The sequence below is a fragment of the Theobroma umbraticum genome, unplaced genomic scaffold, assembly GCF_002168275.2.
Source record: "Theobroma umbraticum cultivar Fairchild unplaced genomic scaffold, ASM216827v3 scaffold_34.0, whole genome shotgun sequence".
In the NCBI taxonomy this organism is placed as follows: domain Eukaryota; kingdom Viridiplantae; phylum Streptophyta; class Magnoliopsida; order Malvales; family Malvaceae; genus Theobroma; species Theobroma umbraticum.
The window spans coordinates 450086-477075 of record NW_018397275.1 but is presented as its reverse complement, the minus strand read 5'-3'; the positions used below and the strand labels follow the sequence as shown (position 1 = coordinate 477075).

General features: G+C 35.6%; 5 protein-coding genes and 2 non-coding genes across 10 annotated transcripts in view; 4 read left to right on the top strand and 3 right to left on the bottom strand.

Annotated features, from left to right (window-relative positions):
• Positions 1 to 5255, top strand: part of LOC110427419 (RAD3-like DNA-binding helicase protein) — a 17044-nt gene extending 11789 nt beyond the window's left edge. For both annotated transcript variants that reach the window (XM_021442933.2, XM_021442934.2), the window contains 5 exons: positions 488 to 547; positions 1264 to 1331; positions 1431 to 2003; positions 3384 to 3529; positions 4560 to 5255. In XM_021442933.2, coding sequence (XP_021298608.1) covers positions 488 to 547; positions 1264 to 1331; positions 1431 to 2003; positions 3384 to 3529; positions 4560 to 4650 — 938 coding nt within the window. In that variant the 3' untranslated portion in view covers positions 4651 to 5255. The remainder of the gene's footprint in view (positions 1 to 487; positions 548 to 1263; positions 1332 to 1430; positions 2004 to 3383; positions 3530 to 4559) is intronic.
• Positions 5256 to 6754: 1499 nt separating this feature from the next.
• OFP14 (ovate family protein 14) lies at positions 6755 to 8201 on the bottom strand. Its single transcript, XM_021443036.1, has one exon. It carries the CDS (start codon positions 7964 to 7966, stop codon positions 7079 to 7081), a length of 888 nt encoding a protein of 295 aa, XP_021298711.1. The 5' UTR covers positions 7967 to 8201; the 3' UTR covers positions 6755 to 7078.
• A 1251-nt stretch (positions 8202 to 9452) lies between these two features.
• Positions 9453 to 9612, top strand: LOC149526381 (U1 spliceosomal RNA). The gene has a single exon (XR_016352077.1). It is a non-coding gene; the product is annotated as a U1 spliceosomal RNA (small nuclear RNA).
• Positions 9613 to 10243: 631 nt separating this feature from the next.
• Positions 10244 to 10438, top strand: LOC149526380 (U2 spliceosomal RNA). The gene has a single exon (XR_016352079.1). It is a non-coding gene; the product is annotated as a U2 spliceosomal RNA (small nuclear RNA).
• Positions 10439 to 18461: 8023 nt separating this feature from the next.
• LOC110427537 (uncharacterized) lies at positions 18462 to 19144 on the bottom strand. The gene has a single exon (XM_021443093.2). The coding sequence runs from the start codon at positions 18972 to 18974 to the stop codon at positions 18642 to 18644; it is 333 nt and encodes a 110-aa protein (XP_021298768.1). The 5' UTR covers positions 18975 to 19144; the 3' UTR covers positions 18462 to 18641.
• Positions 19145 to 20219: 1075 nt separating this feature from the next.
• Positions 20220 to 22937, bottom strand: LOC110427428 (iron-sulfur cluster assembly SufBD family protein ABCI8, chloroplastic-like). Its single transcript, XM_021442952.1, is given in 6 exon segments — positions 20220 to 20770; positions 21288 to 21505; positions 21508 to 21576; positions 21579 to 21851; positions 21854 to 21904; positions 21907 to 22937. Coding segments are annotated over 6 exon segments (1647 nt in total). The 5' UTR covers positions 22724 to 22937; the 3' UTR covers positions 20220 to 20551.
• Positions 22938 to 23247: 310 nt separating this feature from the next.
• On the top strand, positions 23248 to 26564 carry LOC110427429 (uncharacterized). 3 transcript variants are annotated; one of them, XM_021442953.2, is made up of 3 exons: positions 23248 to 23335; positions 23937 to 24330; positions 25001 to 26564. In XM_021442953.2, exon 3 carries the CDS (start codon positions 25076 to 25078, stop codon positions 26363 to 26365), a length of 1290 nt encoding a protein of 429 aa, XP_021298628.1. In that variant the 5' UTR covers positions 23248 to 23335; positions 23937 to 24330; positions 25001 to 25075; the 3' UTR covers positions 26366 to 26564. The 3 variants fall into 3 exon arrangements, with proteins under 3 accessions (XP_021298628.1, XP_021298630.1, XP_021298629.1); XM_021442955.1 differs by lacking the exon at positions 23937 to 24330 and having other exon boundaries at positions 23282 to 23335; XM_021442954.1 differs by lacking the exons at positions 23248 to 23335; positions 23937 to 24330 and adding an exon at positions 23363 to 23907.
• The last annotated feature ends 426 nt before the right edge of the window (positions 26565 to 26990 follow it).

Below are 26990 nucleotides of genomic sequence, written 5' to 3'. Positions count from 1 at the left end.
TTAAGCTCCCAAAATGAGTCAAAATAACTCTATATAATAGAGTTATCATGAATCAATAAAGTAAGATCCTTTTCGTTAATTTCTGCACATGTTTTCTTCATTCTTCCCCTCCCCTTCACTTGACCATCTTTCATGGAGTCACATCTGCGTACCAACGTGTTAATGGGCCTACAACGCACTTTTCTAAACCACCTCTAGATTTTAAGATTCAGCTAAATTCCTCTGGTACCATCATTAGCAGTTGAGTCAACAGTTATCTGGAAACATGATGTAACTTTTGACTAGAATGTGTAACTTTCTTGTGGTTCATGCAAATTCACAGTTATTTTTCTCGCCCTCAATGTTTTTTGGCTCAAAACCAAAACTAACTTTTCTATTTCTTTATAGGCCTTGGAGGGTTCCATTATTTTTTGATTAGAGCATTTTCAGTCATGCTGTGACCAATAACGCCTTCATTAAATTACCTCTGTTTCCTACTTTCATGCAGATCTAAGTCCAAGTTCTACAAAATCAGTTCCAGTTGAGGACATCAAGCAATCTTCATCAGGTAGCATACCTTTCTCTTGAGGGTCTTTAACTTTTGTGCATGTTTGGTGTTTTAGCCTTCCTATTTTCCTTGATGCTCTTTTCTCTGATTTTACATTTTTCTCACTCTTATCTTAGACCTGACGAAGTAATAATAAGTTCAATGCATTTACTCCAGTGACTTCTTTAGTCATATTTGGGAAATTGTATTAAACTTATGCTGCTTATATGCTTAATTTGTTTCTTGCTACATGGGAATTTTTTTAAATGTCAAGTCTCTGAATATCGATTCCCAGAGCAACTTTGATCTGGTATTTGTTGTTGCATCACAAATTACTGCTCATGCTGATCCTATCCTATCTGAAACTGGTGTAGGATTATAGATAGGATATGATACGATTGACGAGTAGATTGTCTTTGTTTCTATCTTATTGTTGGTGCATGGATAACAAAAATACTCAGCTTATTTTTTACATAGTCTATCCATGTAGGATATCCAATCTGCTCCATGTCTAGAGTATTATGTAATCTATCCATGTAGAATAACTAATCTGACAAACTTTTCTATCCTTCTATGAAAAGACTAAAGATAATGAAAAATATTGCATTAAACAAGAAATACCCTATTTAATCCTGTGCTATGCACCAAATGAGCTCTATATATCCCTCATTTAACAAATAATTTGTGACATGTTCAAATGAGAAATGCTACTGCTTATGGCATATTCCTCGATACAGGAAGTAGAAGAGACATACAAACTGCTCAGCCTCTGGACAAATCTTACCTGAAACTGTTACCTGATTTGGTATCTGTTGTTTTCTTACCTCCAATCTCATCGTTTTGAGTAATTTGTGTTTAATCCTTTTCTTTCATGTGAGTTGATTCTTAATAATGGTGTTTGCAGTCTACATCAATGGACCAAACTCACTCCAAAGACAAATTGTCTTCTCATTTTGAAGTTAAAAGCAGCAACAACTCAAGCCAGCTGGGACGCATTCTTCCTGCCAATCTCTCATGTTTCACTCCTTGTATGTATATGAAAAAGTTGAAGCGATCAAGTGATCTAATGGTCAATGAGAAAAAGTTGTCAATTACTGGGACGGGAAAAATGCAATACCAGAATCATGATGCGATTGATTCAACTGGTGATCTTTTATTGGATAGGCAACAAAGAGGAGAGCAACAGTTAGAGCCTTGTTCTAGCAAGAAACGCAGAGTACTACCCATAGAGCTTGACACGTTGCAGCATGATAAAAGTTCCAATAATTATGCATCAGATGCCCAAAGATCAGGGCCAAGTGACCTTCCTTTCATGGTCAGTTCAGTGAAACATGAGAAACTACAGATTTCTGGTGCTAGAAGTGCGCTGAATGCTAAAGTTCATTTGCTGCATAAGGATGATGGAGCTGCAGGTGTCAACTTGAGTGCTGAACCATGTGGTGCCGAGGAAACTAAAGGTTCTGCCTTTCTGATGCAGGTGAAATATGTTATTCTTTTCTTTAAAAAATTTCATTAAATGTTTTTTGCAATTGATAGATTTAGTTGTGTTGATATTTGCTTTAATTCTATATATCAACTGTACTAAAAGGAACTGATTGCAGACCCTTTTTTTAGCACAAATAGTAGCCAACAATGCTAACTGAAAACATGTTCAGTTGTGCATGATTGCTAGTTGTCATGAAATTTGCAACAGTCTTCTAGCCAAGAATGGTCCACGATTTCATCTCTAATAAGTTTTACCAATTTAAATTTAAATTTTAGAATATCTAATAAACTATTATCTCATTTCTTCCCTTTGATCAATCAAATGCTATATGAAAAGTGCTGATTGACATGTTGAATATGGTTATTGGTTTTTGTAAAAGTATACTTGTTCAATTTCCTTGGCTTCTTCCAGAATCTTATTTTACAATATTATAAGGTATGAATTGGAGAACCTGAAGTAAAAATGTTCAAAGTGTCGGAGGCCTGGAGAATGATGCAATAGGATATTACCTTGCTAGAAAAATCTGTGTGATGGACTTGAGTATTGACTTGGGACGGTGTAATGGAAACTGATGGGACAAATTCACTACTATAAATAAAATTGTGAGACAAGAATAGAAGAGAAGTTTTACTAAAAAAAATTTCGGGCAAATTCAAAATGTTTGGAAAGAATTTGATAAGTATGTGTGCAAACTCGAAGAAATGGCTTAGGATGCTGAAGTGGAAATGATAAAATTATTGTGAATGTTTATCTGTCATTCAAGTGAAATTGAAAAGCAAAGTCTTTTTTGTTGCCTAGACCGGTTCCATTGATTAACTTCATTCATGCCCTCCACTCTGATCTTTAAATATTGCTGATCCTCTATTTGCTTCAGGTATAAGGTGATATCTGATGAGGTTTAGTGGTGCTCTTTCTTGGAGTGAAGGAAACTGTGTCATTAGATTATTATGTTCAGTTTCTCCGAAATTTTCACATAGGAGAAAGCTGGCACTTTAAGGGGCTTAAGTGACTGGTTTATATTTTAAATTTATTAGATGTGGGAGATGGGTAGGAGTGAAATATTATATCTAAACATGTCAGAAATTTTTTTTTTTTTAATGTTAGGAGAGTTTTAAAAACTTATCTTTGGAGCCTCTGGAGAAATTAAATTGAAAAGAATACCCATGATATCACATGGTTTTGCAATAAAGATTTTTCCTAATTTTATGGTAGGAACTGGCTTAGCATGAAATTTGTTAATTGTATTTTGCTGTTTTCCTCTTGAAATTCACTATACCTATCAAACATCTGCTCATTTTTTTCAATTTCCTGATAACGTTTATCTAGCTGCTTTGGATTAGGGATGTTACTGAAAATTCCCTTCTCTTACAGGTTAAAGAGAAACTTAGTCCTACAGAATATAAAGAATTTGTGGGGTTTATGAAGGCAATGAAGTCCAAAGTGATGAAGATTGGTAATGTTTTGCAATCCATTGTGGGATTATTTTCAGGACCAGAGAGGCTTCCTCTTCTTGAAAGGTATCAATCCACTCTAACGTGGCTGTCACTCTAATAATAATTCAAATTTGAAGGTTGTGTTTTGTTCGGGATGGTTTCTGTTTTTTATGTTTCTCTTATGATCTTCCATTATGTGAGCAACCTGAATTCCATTGTCGGTTAGGCATCTTGAAACTAATATAGTATACTTTTGCTTCACCTTTAGCATAGCTTGGCCAGAGTTTTTTGGAACTCGTTGACCAGTTACTGTCAGGATGCTTCACACCAGATTTTGAGCTTTTAGGATATCATTGAAAGTGAGGCAAAAATTAATTTCCTATCCTTGGTATAGTAATGATTTATTAAAAATGCCAAATGATGTTCACAACCAATGTACATGGACATATGCTTGAAAAGCATCAGAGGGATATGGGGGAAATGCTTAAAGGACAAAGGGGAAAAAAAAGAGAGGAGAAAACAATAAAATCATAGCTGTTAATAAACTCAGGAGGAATAACTGAAATCATGTCTAGTATAAACCATGCACCATCAGGAAAGTAACAAGAAAAGTCAAGCCTTAAGCATAGCCCGTTAGCCATAAAATATTCCATTACATTGGTTACCGCTATTCTTCCACTGCTCCCTCCCAAGGTAAAGAAGTTCTACCATTCTCCATATTTGCTAAGACCTTCCTTTATCTCACCCTTCTCCAAAAATCCCCGAAATGTTGTAAGCATGCTCTAACATTATGTGAAACAATCTAATATGTTAAGAGGCAGCAACTGTCCTTAGAGATACTTATAACTTATGAGGGATACCTGTTGGCAACACTCATCCAAGAAACCAATTGCATCAACAATTTGCTATTTGACTGTACCTGGACTATTGGTGTTATGCCTTTAGACAGGGAGGGACAGAATTGAGCCGACCACTGAGGTGTTATTTTATTAGAGTACCTGATATTCTTTAGCCTATCATGCATTTCCCAAAAAATTTTTCTTTTCTTTCTTTTTAGCATGAAATTATCATCTGTTATTTGTACCAGATCTTAAACTGTTGTCATCTGTAACAGATTCAAGGATTACGTGCCTGCAAAGTATCAATCTTTATATGAGCAACACATTGAAACAAGTAAAGATATGCCTGACAATCAAAGGAACTAAACTTATCTTGTCTTAAAAGTTGTTAGGGAGGGATGCCATTCCTCAATTTTTGTGATCGGTCTGGATGGAAATGAGTCTTTCTAGAGCAATGATCTCCTGGAGTGTCAGAAAGAGAAGAATTGAGATAAAACATTGTGGAGGGTTTGCGTGAAGTATATCGCAACTTTTGACAAATATCAGAAACTGTTTGCCTGCGTAACCAAGTAGCTAATTGTTCTTTCATATCTGGAAGAAAGTAACTTTCTCAACATGAGGGCAATGTTGCATTTGCAAGCTGTTATACCTGTATTATTTTACTGAGATTGTGAAGGATTACTGGATTAGACTTGGTCACAGCTTACCTCTTGTGGAAAACAAAATCAAGCAAACAGAAATAGAGTGAAACTGGGAATTTTGTTGGAGAGATGAGATATAAAGGCAGCCTAAGTTTTTGCTTCCTGATTTATATGGCCTTGACAGTGCATCAGCAAGAGCCTACAAGATGGTCGATTAGTTATTGGAAGTGACTCTAGTTACTGTACCTATGGTGCCCCTGAGATTGACATTCATGTGTAGATATTAAAATAGAACTGATTTACAAGGTATGAGGTTCCATTTGATGGAAAGCATATGAGGTGCCTATTAATTACTTCTTACTATATATTGTTCCTAAAATTTTCAATTTAAGTCCAGTGGCATCTGACTCTTAACCTGCCTAAATTATTTATATTTGAGTATCATTGGTTTCTCTTTTTTATTTTTTTTTATTTTTTTAACTATAATGTTCAAAAATAAGTCTTTAAAAAATCGAAATAAGTTTTTATTTTTTTATTATGTTCAATCAAAATTTTATATTTTTATTTAGATCAAATAAGTTTTATGATTAATGATTGGCTGTCATTAATCAAAATGTTTTTATCATTAATATCTACGTGTTACTGATATGGTGTTGATGTAGAAGATAAAAAAGTTATATAATCATGTTATAATATAAACTTAATATATCATATTTTTAATTATTATATGTTAATATATCATATCATCATCAATTATTACATGTTAATATGTCATGTTGAAGTTATGCGACATAAAGTGATAAATAATATTTTGATTAAATTAATTATTAGTTATAAAATTTTATTTGATTCAAAATAAAAATATAAAGATTTATATAATTTAAAATAAAAATGTAAAGATTTGAGCAAACATAATAAAAATATGAGGGTTTATTTAAATTTTTTAAAATAATTTAATTTTTTAAAAATATTATATTTATATATATTTATTTTAAATTTCAATATAAATAAACACTTGAGCTTATTACTAAAGTGATGTGTTTATTATATAGTACTAAAGGTAATTCCAAAGTTGGAATTGCCATCCTCACATACATTAACTTCCACGCTTTGAAGTATGAGAGTCATTAACCAACTCCCTAAACAATTACTAATGTACAGGTCACTGCCAAATAGAAATGGAAGATGCCCATCCTTTGTATTGTATTGCTGAGAAATTTTTGATATAGTATTTTAAAAAATGTTATGAATTATTTCAAAATTTAAATAAATAATTTTATTCTTTTATTAAGTTTAATTAAATTTTTATATTTTTATTTTAAATTAAATAAGTTTTTATAAGACATAATACTTAAATAAGTTTAATTTTCTAACTATTTCAAAAAAAATTAATTAAGTCTTCATACTTTTATTGAGCTCAATTAAATTTTTAAATTTTTATTTTAAGTTAAATAAATCTTTTGTATTAATCGTTGACTAGTGGCAGTTAGTCAACCGTACAACTATTAGTTTAATTCCATGTAGTATATGTGTTGACATGTGATTTTGATGATGACATTAACCCATGACAAATGATGTGGTATAAAATATTGTTAAGTAAAAATTGATTTTTTGTTTTTGCTCGAGCACATATTTAAAAATCACTTAGTTAAAATTTAAAATAAAAAAAAAATTAAATAAACATAAACAAACTATTGAATTCTTAATTTATACAATTTAATTATTTAAGTCCAAAGGTAAGGGTGGGTACCTTAGATGTTTCCATCCTTGGTTGTCTAATGGTAAAACTCAGTCTTTCTCGTGATTGGATAAGTAAAATAATGGTGAAGAATATTATAAATTGGATTATTGCTCTCAAGAGGTAGGAAATTCAAACCCGGTGCAATTAATCACCAGGGAACAAGCAATGGACAACGTCAACACAAATATCCACCAAACCTTACCAAAAACCACAAACATCCAAATAACCTAAATTATAAACAAAGAGCCCTATTCTTAAAAGCCACTCTTCACTCTTCTCTCTATATAACATATTTGCATCAATAACATAGACCAAATAAAATCCAATTTCTAGCAATAAATCACCTCCATCATCACGCACCCTCCCTTGGTTTTCCCGTCTAAGGAAAGGAACAAAACCGATTGCCAAATCCTTACGTTACATTGTTATACCTTGTTCTCCTAGATCTCCTATCTCTTACAGCTTTAGAATTCCGAGGCCTTGCCGGAATCTTCCTCTCGTTTTGACGCAAAGTCACGATCAGGTCAACGAAAGCACTTAAGATGAACTTGTAAGATTTCTTGTCGTTTAAGTTCAAGTAACAAAACAAAAGCTCTTCCATGAAATCCCAATCGATTGTGGAATGATGTTGCAGCCTTGCTTCCACCATTTCTCGCATTGAACGTCGAAAATCATCGTACGGGTTCGGAGAATACGTTAAAACCGCAATGCACTCGTTAGGAATGCTAGGACACTTGGTATGATCGCCGCCGTAGCTGTTGGAGTCATTGGCAGTAGCGTTGGTTGAAGTTGAGGTCGAGGTTGACCCCACGTCCTCCGATGTTGACATGGTGGTGTTAGTCACGGCACTGCTCCGAGCCTCCTCGATAAGCGAACTCGACAGCCCCGTAGCCACGAAGAACCTGTTGGACCCGCAAAGGTCTGGCGGAGGATCAACAAACCTTGGCGATTCAACCAAAATCCCACCAGGGCTTTTCACTTGATGATGATCTTCACGATCCTCTCCAACACCTCTCCTTTCATTAACCTCTTCGTCGTCGTCTTTGATATATAACGACTTGAAATTCTCAAAGAGAAAACGATCAACATCGGAAAGCGTCGCCGCATCATCGATTTCACAGGTTCCTTGATCATTTCTGTCATGATTGACTGCAAAAGAAAGGGTTTTAGGGTGTTTGCAGCCTTTCAGGATCCATTTTTTGGAAGAAGGGAGTGAGTTCGATGGGAACTGAGTAGTTGGGGAGGGTTTTTTCATCTTGGAGAGGTAATCCTGGAGAGATTTCTGAAGCTTCTTGGACATTTTTCTTTCAACCTCTCTGTTTACTTTGGGGGTAGGCTTATCAAGTCTAAAACCATGGGAGAGAGAGAGAGACAGCTCTTGATCGGTTTATAAATTATTCACAAGGCAGCTAGCTTTACAAACGTTTGAAAATTTACCTTGTTTAACGCATCAAGTTTTCTTGGGAATTTGGTAACAAATAGCCAAATAAGGCTGGATATTAATTAATGGGGGATTTGCTGACTAATGCGGGGGGATTTTGAAAGTAAATGGGAAACACCTTCTCGGATTAATGTAATTTACGCAGATTTTATGGAAAGTAGAAACCAATGACATGGGAAATTGAGGATGTATTCCAGATTTATATTTTGCTTTAATTTGGAAAGAAGCATATTATGGAATTAAATTTTGCATTGATTGAGCAAGTTTTCTTCTGTCTGTTAGGTTATTTTTTAATTTGACCATTAATGTACACATTCAACTTTACAGTTTCACCTTGACTTCTGGTCAGTTTTTGTCCTCCATTTTTTAAAAAAATTAAGATATTTCTTGATTTATTTAGTATTCAGAAAAATATGAATCACATTTTCATCAATTTAACATGAATATTATATAAATTTGACATGTCATCCACAATGTATCAGGTAATGGTCTTAACTGATACGTCTCTATTATAATCATTAACATACAAAAAAAGGCAATATTTTTAAGTAGGTTTCGAACATAAATGACAATGTTATGCACATTTATTGTAGTTATTTTACCAATTAAATGTATGCTCTATTTTTATATAGTCTTACGGATTTTGATTGAACTTCATTATGAGAACTTCGCCATTCAAATTCTTGCTCATTAATTAATTTCGTCAAACAATATTTTAAATACATAAATGTTTAAACATATTTTCCTGATATAATTTTGATAATGTTTTAAATATGTGCTTCAGCTATACAAATTGAAGTTTTAGGGTTAGTGGTTAGATAACTTTATCCTAGTATGGTTCAAGTAACAAAATAAAGAGTGTCCCTAGGCACAATCAATATCCTTTTGGTGGCAAAAATTGAACAAAGTAATGGACTTGCCATTTCCCATTTCCATTTGATGGACAAATAGAGGTTGATTTTATAATCCCTTGAAATTGAGTAACTTCAAGTTCCTTAGCAAACAATCAAGTCCAGTTTAACCAACGTACGAGATTTTGCTGCTGATTCAATTTGCATTTGCCTTTGCCTTTGCCTTTTTCTTTCTTTTCCTCGCCCAGCTTTGTTTGTTAGTTCCATCTTTTGCTTGAGATTTTATCTGCGTCAGTTCTCTGAAGAAGGAGAAGGGGCTGTGCTATGTCACTATATCTGCAGACTGCAGCCCACCAAAGTATTTGCACAAGAGGGATCAGTAACCCTCCAATCTAAAATCTCGATTTTGTTTTGCAGAGTCCCACATGGCTCTACGATGATAGTATAGCAAACCGCCGGAGATATAAATAGGACGCAACCTGCAGCTTTAAGACATACTTACCTGGACGGGGTCGATGGGCGATCAAGGAGTCCCATGGCCTAGGGCAGTGACCTCCATTGCACTGGGGAGGGGTGCTGCTCTAAGGTCTCCCAAGTGGGAGAGCCTACGTCATAATTTGTGGCAGTGGGGGCCTGCGTCCGCGCGGCCCCTATCCAATCATAGTTCAAAGAAGTTGAGTGCAGGTGTTTGTGCAGAAGCAATTGTATTAAGTAATTTCTGTTTCTTGGGTTGTTGATGAATCTAATTTGTACAGCTTGTCCTCAAATGCTTACCAACTTTTGTTTGATTTCCAAATTTCGCAACTGAACTAGAAAACAAATCACGGAAAAGAGGCTGGACAGATAGATAGCTAATATCCAAATTTAATGTTTACCTAGCAATGGATTTAAATCCTCCCTAAAAGATTAAAAGTATATTTTTAATATTTTGAGAATAAATTACTTGAACTAATCATTTTAATCAATTTTATTAGATTCTTTCGGGATATAATTTGATAACTTTAATGGATCCATGTAGCACAGAGCTAGTTATGTGTATAATTGATTGAATAGATTTTCATGTGATAATAATTTGTTGTGAAAATTTTATTGCTTAGCATACTTTAAAGAAGTTGAGTGTTAGTGTTTAAGCAGAAGCATTTGGAAGAATTGATTTTTAATTCTATCATGAGGATACTATACTAAAAGTTTGTTATTTGACTAAGTTCATATCCCATATCAACAGCACAAACAAGCGAGTTGCGAAAGTGCTTTATAAAAGAGAAATAGAGCCACATTGCAACTCATACCTTTCTCGGCCTTTTGGCTAAGATCAAGTGTAGTATCTGTTCTTATCAGTTTAATATCTGATACGTGGATTATTAATTCACATGATATTAAATTAATTTTTTTAGGGGAGAGCTCATCATAATAGCTTGCTATTAGAGTTCTTAAGTGTCGCTCATGTGTTGCACTATAGCATGGGTTTGGCGCAACCCACTAATATTAGTTCAATGATTTGAGGCAAGATGTCATGAGTTAATTTTTCTATAGAGATATAACAAGGTAGAGTTAATATTAGTTCAATGATTCGAGACTATGTCATGAGTTAAATTTTATATAGAGATATAACGAGGTAGAATTTCGTGTCATGAGTTAATTTTTGTATAGAGATGGCGAGGTAGAGTTGCTTAGGAGCATCTTGTTAGCATTAAATATTTTATGTTTTGATTCGACAAAATTATATGATATTTTGTTGCTTGGGAGCATCTTGTTAGCATTAAATATTTTATGTTTTGATTCGACAAAATTATATGATATTTTGATTTTGATCTTTAAGCATTTGAAATTGTCTAACATCATGTTTTGATCCTCTTAAGAGTATACAAATGTTTGAAAAACAAATTCATAATTAGAAAACATCACCAAGCTTTTCAAAATATTGAATCCCCAGTTGAGTAAATATAGAGCAAATATATTTTGATTGATATTTAATTATAAGAAAGAATCATGAAAGAAATAGTGGAAGTGAAGAGTAAAAAAGTCGACGAATATTGAAGACACAAGACAAGTGTCGACTGTAGAGAAGCTCTAATCGATTGAAGAATGATTGAAGAATTGAGAAATCGAGAAGGCATAGTTGACCCTGTGGCAAGGTTGAATGAAAAATCACGAAGACATGAAGCCATAGTCAACCTTGAGACAGAATGCAAGCACAATTCGAGATTTGGGCAACCATAATCGACCTTGATGAAGCTATAGTCAACCTTGAGGTAGAACACTCAAAATTGATAATTTAAGAAGCCATAGTTGACCTTCAAGTACTTATAGTTGACTACAACGAGCTAAACTTTGAAAATGCACTAGAGCATTTGACTCATTAGTTGATACATGATCCCCTACCCAAAAGGTAGAGTTTGAATCCCCCTTTTCCCTATTATAAAAAAAAAAAACTCAACATCGAAAATCACAAGCTTTGGGAAGTGGATCGAGTATAAGACTTCAAGAGTCGAGTATGGAAGCCTAAATTCAAGATTTTGAAGAACCATAGTCGACCCTTAAGCTTTAGCAATGGCCAGATTTGATTCAAACTTGTGTCTAACTACTTCAAACTTTCTTGAGACTATAAAAGGTTGCCCTTGACTCATTTTGAAGTAAGAGAAGACAACACTAAAGTGGAAAAACCCTAGAGAGACACTCAAGCTTATCTTTTCTCTCTAACATTCATATTAGTCTTCCAACAAACATTGAAAAGCTATTCAAGCTCATTCACTTGCAAATCAGAGTTGATATTTGTGAGATCGATTATTCTCATCATACCCAAGCTTAAACCTTTAGCACTCAACCTTCACACATTTGTAAATGTTTCAACTTAACCATGAAAAGTTAGTGTAAGTGTTACCACTTGATCCCGTTTAAAAGCAAGAATCTCTTTATGAATTGTATAAAGGTTATCGCTTGATCTTATGAAAAAGCTAGTGTAAGGCTTATCGCTTGATCCCATTAAAAAACAAGAATCTTTTAATGGATTGTGTAAAGGTTATCACTTGATCCTGTTAAAAAGCAATAATCCTTTTAATAGATTGAAAATTCCTTGGTGAGCCAAGAGAGTGGATGTAGGCACTTGAGAAAGCCGAACCATTACAAAATCCTTGAATTTTGAATTATTTTTATATCTTGTGATTTATTATTGATGCTTGCTTTAAAGAAAAATCACTTGTTTCATTTTTTACATAATAAGAAAACTTGTTTTTCAAAAAAAGGTTAATTACATTGAGCTTGCAAAGAAAATTTTAAAATACCAATTCACCCATATTTTTGATATTTATCATATTGAGCTTACTACACTAACAAATCTTGTGCCTTGGGGGGGAAATGTCCATATTTCAAACTATGTAACTTTCCCCCCATTTTAAACAATGTTATGGTTCTTGATAGTATGCTTGTATTAGCTTGTTAACTTTTTAGAGGAAAGACCCTTAAGGGAAAGAATGCCCATATCTTAAGCAGTTTAATGGTTCTTGGTATGTAAAAGCACATTAACTATTTATAGGGTTAAGGAGTTGGCAAATTTTTGGACTACTTCATTACTTAAGGTATGTTTATGGCTAACCATCTAGAGTTGTCTTTACGGCCCAACAATGGTGCATTTGCATTCTTGGTCTTTTTATGCTCTTTTCATTATGAATAAAATATTTTCTTTTTTGTGGGATCAATGGTTACATATATGACATTTGCTATGCCCTATGATTTTACTATTGCATTTCATAAACTAACTTGTGACTATAATGTATGCTAGCTAAGATATAATGATTTCTTTGCTAGCTTGTGGGGAAGTGTCCATTTAAGTGTTTCACATGTTACAAATGTACTTGAGATAAAAAGTATAGTTTGTGACAGTTGATATCACATCATAAGCAAGATGTGTGAAGCGAAAGAGCAAGCAAGAATGGTGACAATGCAAAGCGCACCTGAGGACCATAAAAGAATTGAGGAGCGTGTGACTGCAATGGTCACGTTAAAGGCTTAGATGGTCCCTTGATCAAATAAGAAATTTAAGATAGTTTAGTGGGAATTGTTCGACGTTATAACTACTTTGAGGATGAGACCAAGGATGCGTTGAGTACTATAGAAGTTAAGTTTGAAAAATTAAAAGCTCAGGTAAATTTTTTGGTGATTGTTGTAGGTAACTTTAATTCTAGCTCAAGAGATAGGGGAAAAGAAGTCAAAGTGCCGAAGCCCATGCGCTTCGAAGGGGCCAAGAGATGTGAAAAAGCTAAAAATTGTATTGGAAGTTGACGAAGTGAGTAGTAGTTAGTAGAAGAGGATGAAGTAAGGGAGTGTCGCAGTGTCATGAGCCAACCTTGTATAAGGCCATGATAGGGTAGAATTTCCTAAGAGTTTAAGTCTTTTGTACTTCCAAGGGAGATGTCTCCCTTTCAAACATTTAATGGCACTTGTAGAATTCTTGTTAATCTTTAAGGGAAAGACCCTTTAAGAAAAAATGTTTCATCTTTAAGCATTGTAATAGTTATTGGTGGAATACTTGTAAAACTTTGTAAACTCTTTATAGAGGTGAGAGTCGACAGATTGTTGGGCTGCCTCACTGGTAAAGGTATGTTGTCATGAATTATCTAAGATTGCCTTTATGGCTGATGATGGCTTGTCTTGGTCCTTTTGTACTTATTTTCGTATTAATAAAATATTTTCCTTTATATGGCTCTAGTGGTTGCGAATATGACATTAAGTATGCCCTATAATTTTGATGTTCATTGCGGTCTAATTTGTTACTATTGTTAATGTTTGTTAAATATAACGAGTTATTGGTGGCTTGTGTGGAACCTCCACTGAAGCACCGCACGAACAATTGCATTCTTTAACGAAGGAGCATAGTCTGTGACATATAGCATAAATAGGGTGACGTGGTGTCATGAGCCAACCTTGTATAGGCTTTGAAGGGTAGAGTTGATAGGAGATTAAGTCTTTTGTACCTGCAAAGAGGTGCCCCTTTAAACATTGTAATGGCATTTGGTGACAACTTTAAAAATTCTTGTTAAGTCTTTATGGGGAAACCCTTTTAGGAAGGAAATGTCCCTATCTCATATGTTGTAGTGGTTATTGTGAAATACTTGTAAAACCTTTGTAATATTTTATTAAGGGGTGAGAGTCGGTGGATTGTTGGATTGCTTCACTGGGAAAGGTATGTTAGTAGTGAGTCATCTAGGGTTGCCCCTATGGCCTGATGGTGGTGTTTTGAGTCCCTTTGTACTTATTTCAATATTAATAAAATATTTTTTTTGGCTCTAGTGTTTGCGTATATGGCATTTGTTATACTTTTTTATTTTAATGTTGCGTTGCCTTAATCTAATTTGTGACTATTTTTATTTTTTATAGACTTGTTTCTTTTTATTATTGGGGGAGTGGGGATTTGAAACTCTGTTTTTTAAGTAGGGAGATAGTGCACCAACCAATGAGCCAAATACTCGGGTGCTTGTGGCTATTTTTGTTGTTTGTTAAGATTTGAGTTATTTGGCTAGCTTGAGTGGAAACTCCACTCAAGCACTGCATGGGCTATCAAATACTTAAGCAAAATAGCGTAGTTTGTGACAATTAGTATCAAAGTAGACTTTGGATACTAGTGATCTGCAATTAAAGATAGTGGGCCCTTGTTGAAGTGGGAGAGGATGTCATTGTCTTCGCATGGACGTGAATCTCACTTGTCAATAATAATGCTTGTAGCAAAGTCATAAAGTCCCACATCAAAGGAAAACTTCTAGTGGGGAGTAAGGGATGTCATGGTCCTCGAAAGGAGAGCCATGAATCCTACATCAACTATGTACTAGAATGATATTGGGCATACAAGGGTCCACACCATCTTCACCTGTGAGGTGTCTTTTGTGGGATAAAATCGTGAGGTAGTGAGCCAAGCAGACAATACCTTACAAGGTTGGTTGTGGACCATAACACGTGGCATTGAAGAGGAGTAATTGAAAAAATTACTATCGAAAAGGAAAAGATGCAAGTTGACTTAAGTTTTATGGGCTCTACACTTATTCTAAGCTCAAATTAAGTGTTATTAGTCTAAAGTAGTTTGGTTTATGTAAAATTAGGTTTAGTTTTCAAATATAAATAGAATATATCAAAAAAAAAAATACATGGTCTTGGCGGGGAGCCATAAATCCCATATTGAAGAGAAGTTCCCAAAGGGTAGTCAAGGAGGATGTAATGGTTTAAAAGAGATTATGAATCTCACATCGATTGTATATTAAATGATATTAAGAATTTAAGAATTCACACTGCTTCAGCCTGTAAGGTAACTTTTTTGAGAAAATCGTGAGGTAAAATGGCTAAAGTGATAACTCAGGGTTAGTGCTGATCATGCATAAAGCCTGTGACAAGGTACACTAATCGTCTAACGAGTCTAATGACAATCTCTCAAACTTTCCTTCTTGATAGAACCCTTAACATCTTTCTCATCCATCAAGCACTCTATATTAAGTTGCACTTCTACATTTGCACTCGAGAATTTCTTCCACATATCACACGATGCCGTCCTTTATCTTAATACACGCCTTTATATTTGTATAAACATCAATAGATATTGCTCCTTAAATTGGGATGGAAAATAATTGAACAAAACTTCATCAAAGTCTTTTCCTCTCAAGCTCCCATCAAAAGCATGAGATAATTTTCATTTGTCCGGTCTCAAATGATGCAACTTAGATCTGTGCCATAATGACCGATATCCACGAAAACAGTATAAATTGGGCACATAAAATTTCCATCAATTACACACACATTCATCAAAATTTCGAAACTATTATATCCCTAAACAATTTCCTTAGCTTTTACCCAGCTCAAAAGCAAACCAAAGCTCCAAGTTTCCAGCATCCAAAAACAAAACAACCAATAAATAATTCAAATAAGCTAATCAACAATATATTTGAGTTAGCTCGTATCATTAATAAATGTACTACAATATAAAGAAAACGTGGAAACTAAAATATCAATTTCGTTACTAAGGATCCGTTTGGTACAGGTGAAAATGACTTCCAGAAAATATTTTCAGCCATTTCGAGTGTTTGGAAGATCGAAAATAATTTTCAGGAGTAAAAAATTTTTACAAGTCAACCGAAAATAACTAATTGACTTTGTAAATTGTCTTATGCCGTTGAAAGACGTAAAACAATTTCCTTGGCCGAAAAAACTGACTCACTCCCTCGCTCTCCTTCCTCTCCCCTGTCCTGCACTTACCCTGCTCGTTCCTGTCTGTGTTGAACCTTCCCCTCCGTCGACCTCCTCCACCAACAACCCTCACAAGCCACGATTCCAACTAAACCTCTACAACCTCCTTATCTCCTTTATGGTTTCCCTTTCTATCTTTACACCTTCTTAACCAGCAAATCTCCTTCTTTCCTTGCCGTTGCCAACAATTGCCATCCATCATAGATCAACAAGTTGCAGCAGCTTTGTTGTTGATAGCCTCACAGCTGGTCGAGACCCATCAACCCAAAGGAAAAATAAAAAAAAATACAGAAAGATTTGTTGATTGACTCATTGTTGACTTCTTTGTTCAATTTATTGGTTTTGTTTTGTATCTTGTAATATTAGAGATGTGAAAAACAGAGATTGAAAATGGGATAAAGACAAGTCCACTAGCTTATTTTTTCATTTTCTTCCTTTGGTTTTGAGTTGTTTTTTTTCCTTGAGATATTTGGATAACAGATTTTTTTCCTTAATAAATTCACAGCTCCACGTCATCAACCTGTTTGGACCCTCAGTGTGAAGCCCACGGGAAACGTCTGCTTCCCCTGGGCCCAATGTTTTCTTTTGATTAACCTATGGCCCATTCCTCAGCATCAGCCCATGATTTCGTAATAGAATTTTAGACTCATCTTTCATCATGTTCTTTCTTATATTTTACACTACTAGAAAAAATTCAATTGAACTACGACAATTTATATAACTAAACTCTTATGGTACTTAAACAAGTCTTTATTTTTTTTTTATTTGGACTCATACAAGCCCTTAATCTTAAGAAAAAATTAACAACAATAATATCAGTTAATAACTTTTATCTATATAGCACATGAGATGGTCATATGACCCATTTTTCATCCATTGTTATATAGTTACGTGATTACGTTCGATTTTACGTTATATGTCAGGTGAATAAAAAATATTAATTTACATTGAATTTGATGACGGTTAATTTTTTATTAAAATTAATATCTTTTGAAAGTAAAAATAAAAAAATAAGGATTTTTTTATTACAATAAAAGAATAGGAGTTTAATTTCATAAATCGTTTTATATAAAACTCTAAAAATTTCTGATGAAATATTATGTATTGTATTAATATATTGACAATATTGATTTTCCTTTAGTTTCATACAGACGAAAACTACTAAATCAAATTGCGGTCGATCTTGTGAAATTAACTTATATATTAATAAAGGTCGAAGTCCCTGATTAACAATTTTTGGGACCAATCCTAATGTCATATAAAAATGGAAATATACTGTAAACTTTTTCCATTTTTACGTGTTTGTCATTCTTTGACTTTTACGTTGACTTTAATGTATACTGAAAATAGAAATAGCTATAAACATCCTAAAAAAAGGGGATGAGAATATTTGATGAAAAATATAGAAAAAAAGAAGAAGGAAAAAAACATGTGACATGATCAAGTAACCTCAGTCAATAACATGTGAATCCGTATGGAATGTGAAGCTTGCTGCTTGACTCCAAGCTTGTCAGTGACACTGACATGCGAAATTTGAGGCCTAAACGTGGTCACAAGCTTTTGATCGGTGTGCGGTGCATGAATATGATGAGAATTTTGATGAAGAAACGAGTGCCATCCATTGTTTCTTTGCTATTTTGAATGTAAAATCAAAGAAGTAGAATATCCAATGATCTATTCGAGAACCCAAAAAGGCAGTTTTTTTAAAAGCATTAATTGGGCCGGATTGTTCTTGCTGGGTTGACCAGAGGCCACTTGGCCACCGGCAACGAGCCAATCGATAATTAATTATTTGATTCTATGGGGGAGTACAGCCAGGACAGTCCGGCATGATGGGAAAGAGGGTAAAGTGTCTGGCTTTCACTCTTTGAATGTGCTTGCTTTGTCTCCAACATCTCAGTAATAAGCAAACTGCTGCAGGCAGTTGAACCCATGTGGCATGTCTCAAATCTCAGTTTGGGTTCAATCCTAAATTTGCGGAGGACCCTAGCTGGAATGAGGACCACAATCTAACAAGGATGCCCTTTTTTTGGGTTGATCTGAAAAATCAATGGAACAGGCTCTATCTTCTCTTACTCACAAGCAGATGCCACAAACTGTCTGCATATTTGCAGGCTTGTCACAGCCGATGAACCTTCAAGCATATTGGTGTGCATTTGATCAAGCCTGTTACATCTTTTGTTTCCATTGATCATGTCGTCATTGATTTGGTTATGTTCTTTGCATATGCAATAGAAAGGGGGGCAAAGAAAATGGTTTCAAGCAAAAAGGAAAGTAGATTTCGGAATGATCTATTTTTCAGTTGGGAAGATCTGAGTAATGTGTAGAACAAAAAGAGACAATGCCAAGATACTACCAGAAAAGAAGCAAGAAAATCTTGTCACTGCAACAAGAAGAAAACACAATCACTCTTATATTCTTAACAAAGCAAAAGGAGAAACACTTAATGTAGCATATCTTTAAGCCAACAATGGACGAGGGAGGCTGGAAATGGTTCCTCCACCACGGTTAAACAAGCGTCTCCAAGTTTTCAATTGATCAATAACCTGCTTGTAAACACCAGCTCTTGGTGCAGAAATACAAACCAACGCACACTTCCTCAACTTCTTCAATCTTCTCCCGATCTTTACCTTCAGCCTACACAATCTGATTCGTAGAAACGATGATTTTCTTCTGGAATCTGCTTGCTCCAGCGCTTTGTAGATCAAGAACTGTGCCCGTCGATGGATGATCTCTTCTGGGTCTTCCTTATCCACCTTGGAGTAAGCATATGATCTCCTCAGAAGAGCCATTTTTCTCCAGGGATAAACTTTACTACCAGGGAAAGTTGAAAGAAATAAGGAGTGGAACAAGAGAAAGATGTGACTTCGGCTTGAAACAATATTTATAGAAGGAACTAAGGCATCGAGGATGTCCTATGCTGATGAAGCTGTACATGTGCACTAATATGAAAATTGTAGGAGAAAATTTGGTTTTCAATTAGCTGGCCTTACATCAGTGTGAAAACTGACCTGCTCGGGACCAGCATGCCACTAGATAATCACAAGGCCTTTTCTCTTCCAACAAATTAAATATTTCCTTTTTCAGGTTTCATCAATTTAAATTTGGGTGTTCTTTAATACTAAACATACATAAAAACAGGCTGCTCCAGACGGCCAACCTTAGCATGGAGTATGTCGAAGGTACTGACGTAAGCTAAGTTTGTTTATATTTTATCATTAACGCCAGAATCCCATGAGGTAATCAATGAATCAATATGCATCTTGGACTTTGGAGTTAAAAAACAGAGAACAACTCTGCTTTGTGGGATTCAATTAGTTAAATTGCATATCTATTTCTACCATCAAATTATATTCAGGCAGCAGCAGAACAAAGCAGAGTAAAATGAACCATGTGGTTGACTACCTGGTATAAGCCGGAATCCCCAAAATTATAGTGATGAATATTACCATAAATATGTTTCTAATGTTGGGTTTAGCTCAATGCATATATATGTTATTTTTCTTATTTCTTGTTATTCACTGTAGCATACACTGAATCATACTATCCAGCTGTTTGTGTGATCAGAGAGCACACCGTCCGGGTAAAAGTTTTGAGTGTACGAAGACGGCATTTATATTAGTGGTTGGAGAGCTATGAAGTCAAAGGGGCAAATGCAAAACAGACCAAATTTCTACCGGCATGAAGCATCTTTGGAAAAAATTAGTCATTCAAACAAAATAAGTGTCAAACTAGGTGAGGGGACAAAGGCTAGAGCCACAACGGGTAGACAATTCCTTTCTGCAAAAGTCAGCCCCACCAATGATAGTCTGTTAAATTATTTGAGCGAGCATGGAACCTTGTTGGTCTCTTCTGTTCATACTTGTATTTGATCGAGTCTCATCTCCATCAACAATTTGAGGTTATCCTAGGTTAAGAAAGGCAGCTCCTTTTCCTCTTTTTGCCAAGAGTTTATCCTGATTAATCTAATCGGAAGAATGATACCAAAGATCAGTAGCAAGAATAAAAATTATTGGAACCCATGGTTCAAGCCAAAGTAACAAAAGAAACTTTAATCTCATTGCTCTATTGCCAATGCTTAATATCACAGCAATACATAAGACTTCACATCAAACAAAATTTTGCCTAAATATGAACTCGTATACAGTTGTTCTAGGTCAAGAAAAAAGTATATATACAGAGGTTAGGTGAAAATTTCCATGAAACATGAATTTTATCGTTCCAATGGACACTCTGGGGACAGTAAAGTACATTAAAGGTAACTAGTCATTTACAAAAGGATCTTCATGAACTCAAACATTATTTAATTCACTAACAAAATTATCTCATTAGCCAGCATAACCTAAATTGAGTGAATATCAAATCATGCTTAACCCACGGATCCCTCAAGCTTCAGACTCATGAGTTGGTTCACCTCAGCACCAAACTCATCAGGAAGCTCATTGAAAACATCGCGGCAAAACCCAGAAATCATTGCCGCCATGGCCTTCTCATAGTCAATTCCTCTCTGCTGAAAGTAAAATAACTGATCTTCACTGATTTTGGAAGTGCTGGCTTCATGTTCAACGCGAGCTGAGGGATTCTTAACCTGTTAAGTAACAGGAATCCAATCATAAGCAACAAAATATAGCCACTAGTTTCATGATGCAACAAATAAAAGCTGTAAGTCAGACAGAGTAATGCCACTGTAAAGAAGTAACTATGACAGTACAAACATCAAGGAGATTTGTGTCAAAACAAGGATGAGAATCAAGTTCTACCCCAACTAGCATTCCAGTATTCTATTCATGGGAGGTTGAATAAAGGAGCTCTTGTTGGTTATGAGAGTAAACATGGTTAGGATAGAGTATTACACACAGACAGACAAGGAGTTGGAATAAACAGGAAAAACACACACATTCATACTCCAAAATATCAATTCAAAAGCTTGAGTTTCACCACAGCATATTCCATGGGTGAGCAGGAAAAGCAAATAAAAAAAAGGGGGAGCCACCTACTTACCCACATGATAAAATCATAAAGAAAAAGGCACACAAAAACTAGTGAAGACACAAGTACTCAATGCAACATAGGGAAAAAAAAAGCTAATAAATAAGCATATGTACCTGGATGTATGGATAGGTGTTTGCAGCAGCATTATCACCAATTAGCATTGAATCACATTGTGAGGAATTCCTAGCGTTTTCTGCTTTTGATTGAACCTGAACAAGCCCTCTGTAACAGTTTCTTGAATTTCCAGCTGAAATACCCTTCGAGATAATCCTACTTCTTGTATTCTTACCCTTGTGTATCATCTTTGTTCCCGTGTCTGCCTGCTGATATTATTTGTAAGTGCTACAGAGTAAAACTCACCCACAGTATCATCACCCTCCAAAACAACACTTGGGTACTTCAAGTAATTGCAGACCCTGTCTCCACTTGGGTCCATGATATCTTCGAGTGATCTCCAGCACAAAGTCCACGCTTCGTAACAAAATTATAAATCCCACCTTTTCCTTCCTCATCGCCAGCATACCAATTCTGCACGGTGGAGTATTTAATCTCAGCACCCTTAGCACAATACAACTCAACAACAGCAGCATGAAGTTGATTCCTGTCATAAGAAGGTGCGGTACATCCTTCTAAGTACTCCACAAAACTCCCTTCATCAGCAACAATCAAAGTCCTCTAAACTGCCCAGTTTCCAATGCATTGATCCGAAAATAAGTTGAAATTGGCATTGGCATTTTGTATCCTTAGGTTTATAACAAAATGACCCATCACTAAAAACAGCTGAATTCAAAGCTGCATAATAGTTATCCCCAATAGGCACAACTCTCCCCAAATATTTCCTAACTAAATCAGGGTACTCCCTAATTGCCTCGGATATTGAACAAAAAATCACCCCAGCCTTCTCCAAAGTCTTCCTATGTGTAGTAGCAATTGAAACACTATCAAGAACCGCATCAACCGCGACATTAGCCAATCGATTACGTTCATTCAAAGGTACACCCAATCTATCAAAGTACTTAAGAAGTTCAGGGTCAGCCTCGTCTAAGCTATTCAAAGTAGGCTTCTTTTTGGGTGCAGAGTAATAACAAATATCTTGGAAGTTAATGGGAGGGTATCGATTATCAGACCATTTAGGTTCTTTCATTTTCAAAAATTTCTCATAAGCATTCAATCTGAACTCCAACATCCAATCGGGTTCTTCCTTCAAAGAAGAAATTAAACGAATTGTTTCTTTAGAAAGCCCTTTGGGTATCGAAAACGAATCAATATCCATACTAAAGCCAAATTTTTTATTATAATCACGGTTTCGAAGAATTTCCTGGATTTTCTCATCGTAGGATTTACCTGATGAAGGGCTGGGATCTGACGTCAGGGTCTGAGAATCAAAACCCACATCTGCCCTGACCTTGAAAAGCCTTGAATTTGGGGGTTTTTGCGCCATGGGTTTGACGGAATCGAGCTTTTGATAAAACCCTTTCCCGAACTTGGTTGAATCTGAGGTGGGTTGTGGTGTGAAGATTGAGATGCGGTTGGCTAGCAAGGAAGCCATGGTTATGGCTGTGTCAAGGATAGAGAAAGAACGCAGACAACAAACAATAGTACCAAGAAAATCAAAACTAAAACAAGGGAATGAGTTTATCTATTATCGTTGAATTGTGATTTTTCTTGGCTATGAGAATGTTAGATTGTCTCGTGGACAAAAAGTACCTCCTCGCCGGGGGAACCGTTTACGGACCCACTTTGAGATCGTGTCTGGTTTCTTGATCTTTCCCACCGCCGCACATTGTGGGTTCGAGTCCCACCAGGCGTACAAAGAGGGCTTCGAGGCCCATGTTCTTCGTTATCCGTTGCTGCTTTAGGCGAATCGAAGCCCAAAGAAACACTCTTTTCATGTTTGTGGAGGCCCAAATAAACAGGAAGCTCGTAGCGCCCGTTCCTGGTTTCCTTGCGCTTCGGTTATAATACTATCCCGCGAACCAAACAGCAAAACTCCGAGGAAATCAGGAAAAGAAAATAAAATAAAATAAAGCAGAAACAGAAATTATAATAATAAAATAATAATTTTTTCTAACTAATAAATCAGCAAAATTTGGATTTGTTTATTGATTATCTCACCACCCATTTTTCACTCAGGTGATTTGGAATCTTCCTTACAGCGCAGGTGCGTTAGTTTTATCTCCTTCTTCCACCTTAAAAACTGTAGTTTTACTTTTATGTTATCATTGCGTTACAGGTTTGGTTTCATAGTAAAAAAATTTGTAATGGGAAAAACATGAAAGAAACCGCAACTGATTAGTGGGTTTTTCTCTTTCTTTCTTTCCTTCTTTCTTTTATTTCTTGATGGAAATGAGTGGGAGATTTTATTTGGGGATTGTGGGTTCAGTTCAGGACTTAGATGAGAGTCATTTGCCTCTTTAGATTGGTGAAAATTATGGTGTCCTTTCGTTTGTACCCATTGTGACTTTTTCACTTCTAAAACCCATGAGATATTTGAAATGTGTTGAAAGGGTGATCATGCCTTCAATCTTGACTGATTTGGGTTATGATTAAGGGATAAAGTTTTCTTCATATCCGAGGTGTGTTTTGATCCAAGATCAATCTGGTTTTGTTGGAATAGAGGTTGCCCTCTTCGAATGTATAGATTGTTCCGCATTCGTTTTTAGAATGGATTTGGGCTTTATGTTTGTTCTGCAGAGACATTGGAGTTATCTCTTTCATCCTTGTTTACTATTTGTGAGTTTCCCCATATTCATTTCTCGCAGATCTTCTAGCTCTATTGAGTACCATTCCTTGTTGGAAATGATTTTTGTTTGAGAAAATTGTTGTTATCTCAAGTCTCAATGTCCTTGATAATGCGAGACTTGGGCAAGGAATCATGGTTCAAAATGAAGATTTGGTTAGCATTTCAATGGCAGGGAGGGCCTCAGCCAGTGCAGCGGTGCAATGCTGTAGGCTAAGTGTAAAGATAGTGGATCAAGCAAAACCCATGACTTGAACTTTGGCCCTTGATCATGATATCGAATCCGTGGCAGAATTTTTTGGTCCTCGTTACACTTCCAGACATCCTTTCTGGATCATGTCTATATTTTCATTTCCCTAAAATGAAAAAAATCAGTTATTCTCATAGAGCTACCCAGAAGATATTACAATACTCTGGTATCTAGCTACAATTCATCTTGAATGTATATCCGCTGCTTATTCTAAAATGAACTGTATGTAGAAAGAGAAACTAGGAAGCATGTAGTTTTTGCCACTGTATTGATTAAAATCTAGCAACAATCCATCATGAATGTATATCCTCTGCTTAGGTGCCAAAATTTGGAAAGCATCAATTAAAGATATCAAAGATTTGTTGTAATTGAATGTATATCAATTTGACTTGTCCTTGAATCTACCTATTACATAGACAACTTTATTGACATGCATATCTTAGTTCACCAACAATTGCACTTTTATTCAGTAGGTGTATTAGCTGTTCAAATCTAATCCATTTATTGTATTGAAAACTTTTGAAAATTAAAACATTACTCTAATTTGTTTATGGCATTGAGCATGTAGGAATATCAACCATTACTTGAGCCTACACCAAGTAGAGCACATAGCTATTGCAACAATAGGCAATCTTATGTTAATGATAATCTAGAGGATTTCCAGATATCATATAGTTTGGTAAAGTTGATTCCTGTGCAATATGATTTACTAGCATGGCAAAAGAAATATTAGCATAGTCTTTATTGACTACTGTTTTGTACCATTTATTCTAATGTGCTCAGTTCTTGTTTGGTCGTATCGATGCCAAAAATTTTAATTGCTTTTGTGATTGCAGGAAGATTTGGGAAGACTATTGCAAAGGAATTATATTAAGATACTATAAAGGAGGTTGTGCATCCATTTGTTCAGGATGAGCAGCCAGAATCAAGGGGCTAGCTTATGTTCTTCAGTGGACCCCCCTATGAAGCGGAAACGTGGGCGTCCACGCAAGGATGAGAGTGTTCAAGGGGAGAGCACACCTGCGACACCTGCATCTGACATTCTAAAGAAAAACGAGCAGAGTGTGGGAACAAGTAACCCTGCCTCTGATGAAATAGTAGGTCAGATGGTTTCTGGTGTCATTGAAGGTTCATTTGATGCTGGATATCTTCTTAATGTTAAGGTAGGTGACACCAACACTCATCTGAGAGGTGTTGTATTTCTGCCGGGGCGATTCACTCCAATTACTGCTGCAAATGATGTGGCTCCTCATGCTAAGATGTACAAAAGAAAAGAGATTCCTGTCCCATTTGTAAACCCTCAAAGTCAGCACCATGCTGTGGGTCCTCCATCTGGGCAAAGTGAGAAACCTGTTGAGCCTAAATATGATGCACCTAACCTTCCAGACCAAGGTCTAGATACTAGGCTTCAGTCTGGTGCCACAGCTGCTAGTGAGAGCAAATCTGCCTCTATTCTGATTCCTCCAGCTAGTAACTTGTCAATAAATGACACAAGTCTTCCCCTGGGTCAAAAATTCCTGCAAGAACAAATCTTAGGTTCTAGATTGCTGAATGATAAATCCGTAGGACAGGATCAGTCACTGGAGGGATTTGAAGCCTTCAAACCGATGAAGGGACCAAGTATTGATGTGGAGACACCTAAAACATCTGAGCCACTGTCAGCAACGTTTACTGCTACTTTGCCATCTACTGAGATTGTAAATCTGAAGCCTCAAGTTGAACACCAGGCCTTGAGTTCTGACCTTAAGCCGCAGGAATTGGTTCATGATGATGTGAAAAGCATTGACCTTAGTATCAATCAAACTCCCAAGTTTCCTGAACCTGAACCTCAAGCCATGGCTTGTGAACCCAATGGGATCAAGATGTTTGAAAAACAAGCTTCGTCAAGGCAAGATATAGATATTTCACAGGATACTCAACTGGAGCATGCCAAGAAAATTATATGTGGAGATGACATATCTCACATGGATGGATTGTCTGCAAGTGATACTGCCACAATGACTGTGACAGTTCCATGCTCTGCCTCAACCAGCCTACCAGTAATGATCTTTGGGGCGGAAACTATTCCATCTGAATCCAAGCCTGCTGCTGAAGAATCTGATGTTCCAAGAAGGGTTGTACCTGAAGTTAGTAGTTCCTCAATGGCTGTCAACACCAATAGTGTGGAATGTATCGCCAAAGATGCCATTCCACCAGCATAGTCTTAGTTTTCTCGAGTTGTGAAACTAAAGGCGGGAATAGAATGAGTCTTAGAAGTCATGGCTTGAAGGATGACTTGTGTAAGTCATGACTGAGGATAGTTGAGAGTTAAAAGGAAAATACTTAAATTTAGGTACTTTTTGTCTCTAATTTGGATTATTTGTAATGGGAACTCTTTGCAATCTACCTTTTACCGTTTGACTTCGTTTCCATTGCATTTTTCGTGCCTGCGAATTGTGATGAAGATATCTTTGCAGGAGTCTGTAACAGCATTGTGTACTTGTTTCAAAGATTGACATCTCTTCTCCGTTTTATTGAAATTTATAGGTAAGTATGTGATGTGGCCGAAATAGGGGTGAGCAGAATATGATCAGTACTAAATTAACTGAATTAATTGAAAAATTCGATTAATTCGGTTTGGTTAATTTGATTAATTTGGTTAAATTGGTTAGAAGATTTTGGTTACATCGGTTTTTTTATTCAATTTGGTTAAAAAAAATTTGAAATCGGTTACTTGAATGAATAGATTTTGAAATTAATATATTTGTTTTTGTTATATGTATATACTTAGTTTTTCTACTCAATCATTATTAACTTTAAGTTGATTAATTCAAGTTTATAGACTAA

Coding starts and splice junctions, on each gene's coding strand:
- LOC110427429 (XM_021442953.2), top strand. CDS start 25,076: ATGAGCAGCCAGAATCAAGGGGCTAGCTTATGTTCTTCAGTGGACCCC.
- LOC110427537 (XM_021443093.2), bottom strand. CDS start 18,974: ATGGCTCTTCTGAGGAGATCATATGCTTACTCCAAGGTGGATAAGGAA.
- OFP14 (XM_021443036.1), bottom strand. CDS start 7,966: ATGTCCAAGAAGCTTCAGAAATCTCTCCAGGATTACCTCTCCAAGATG.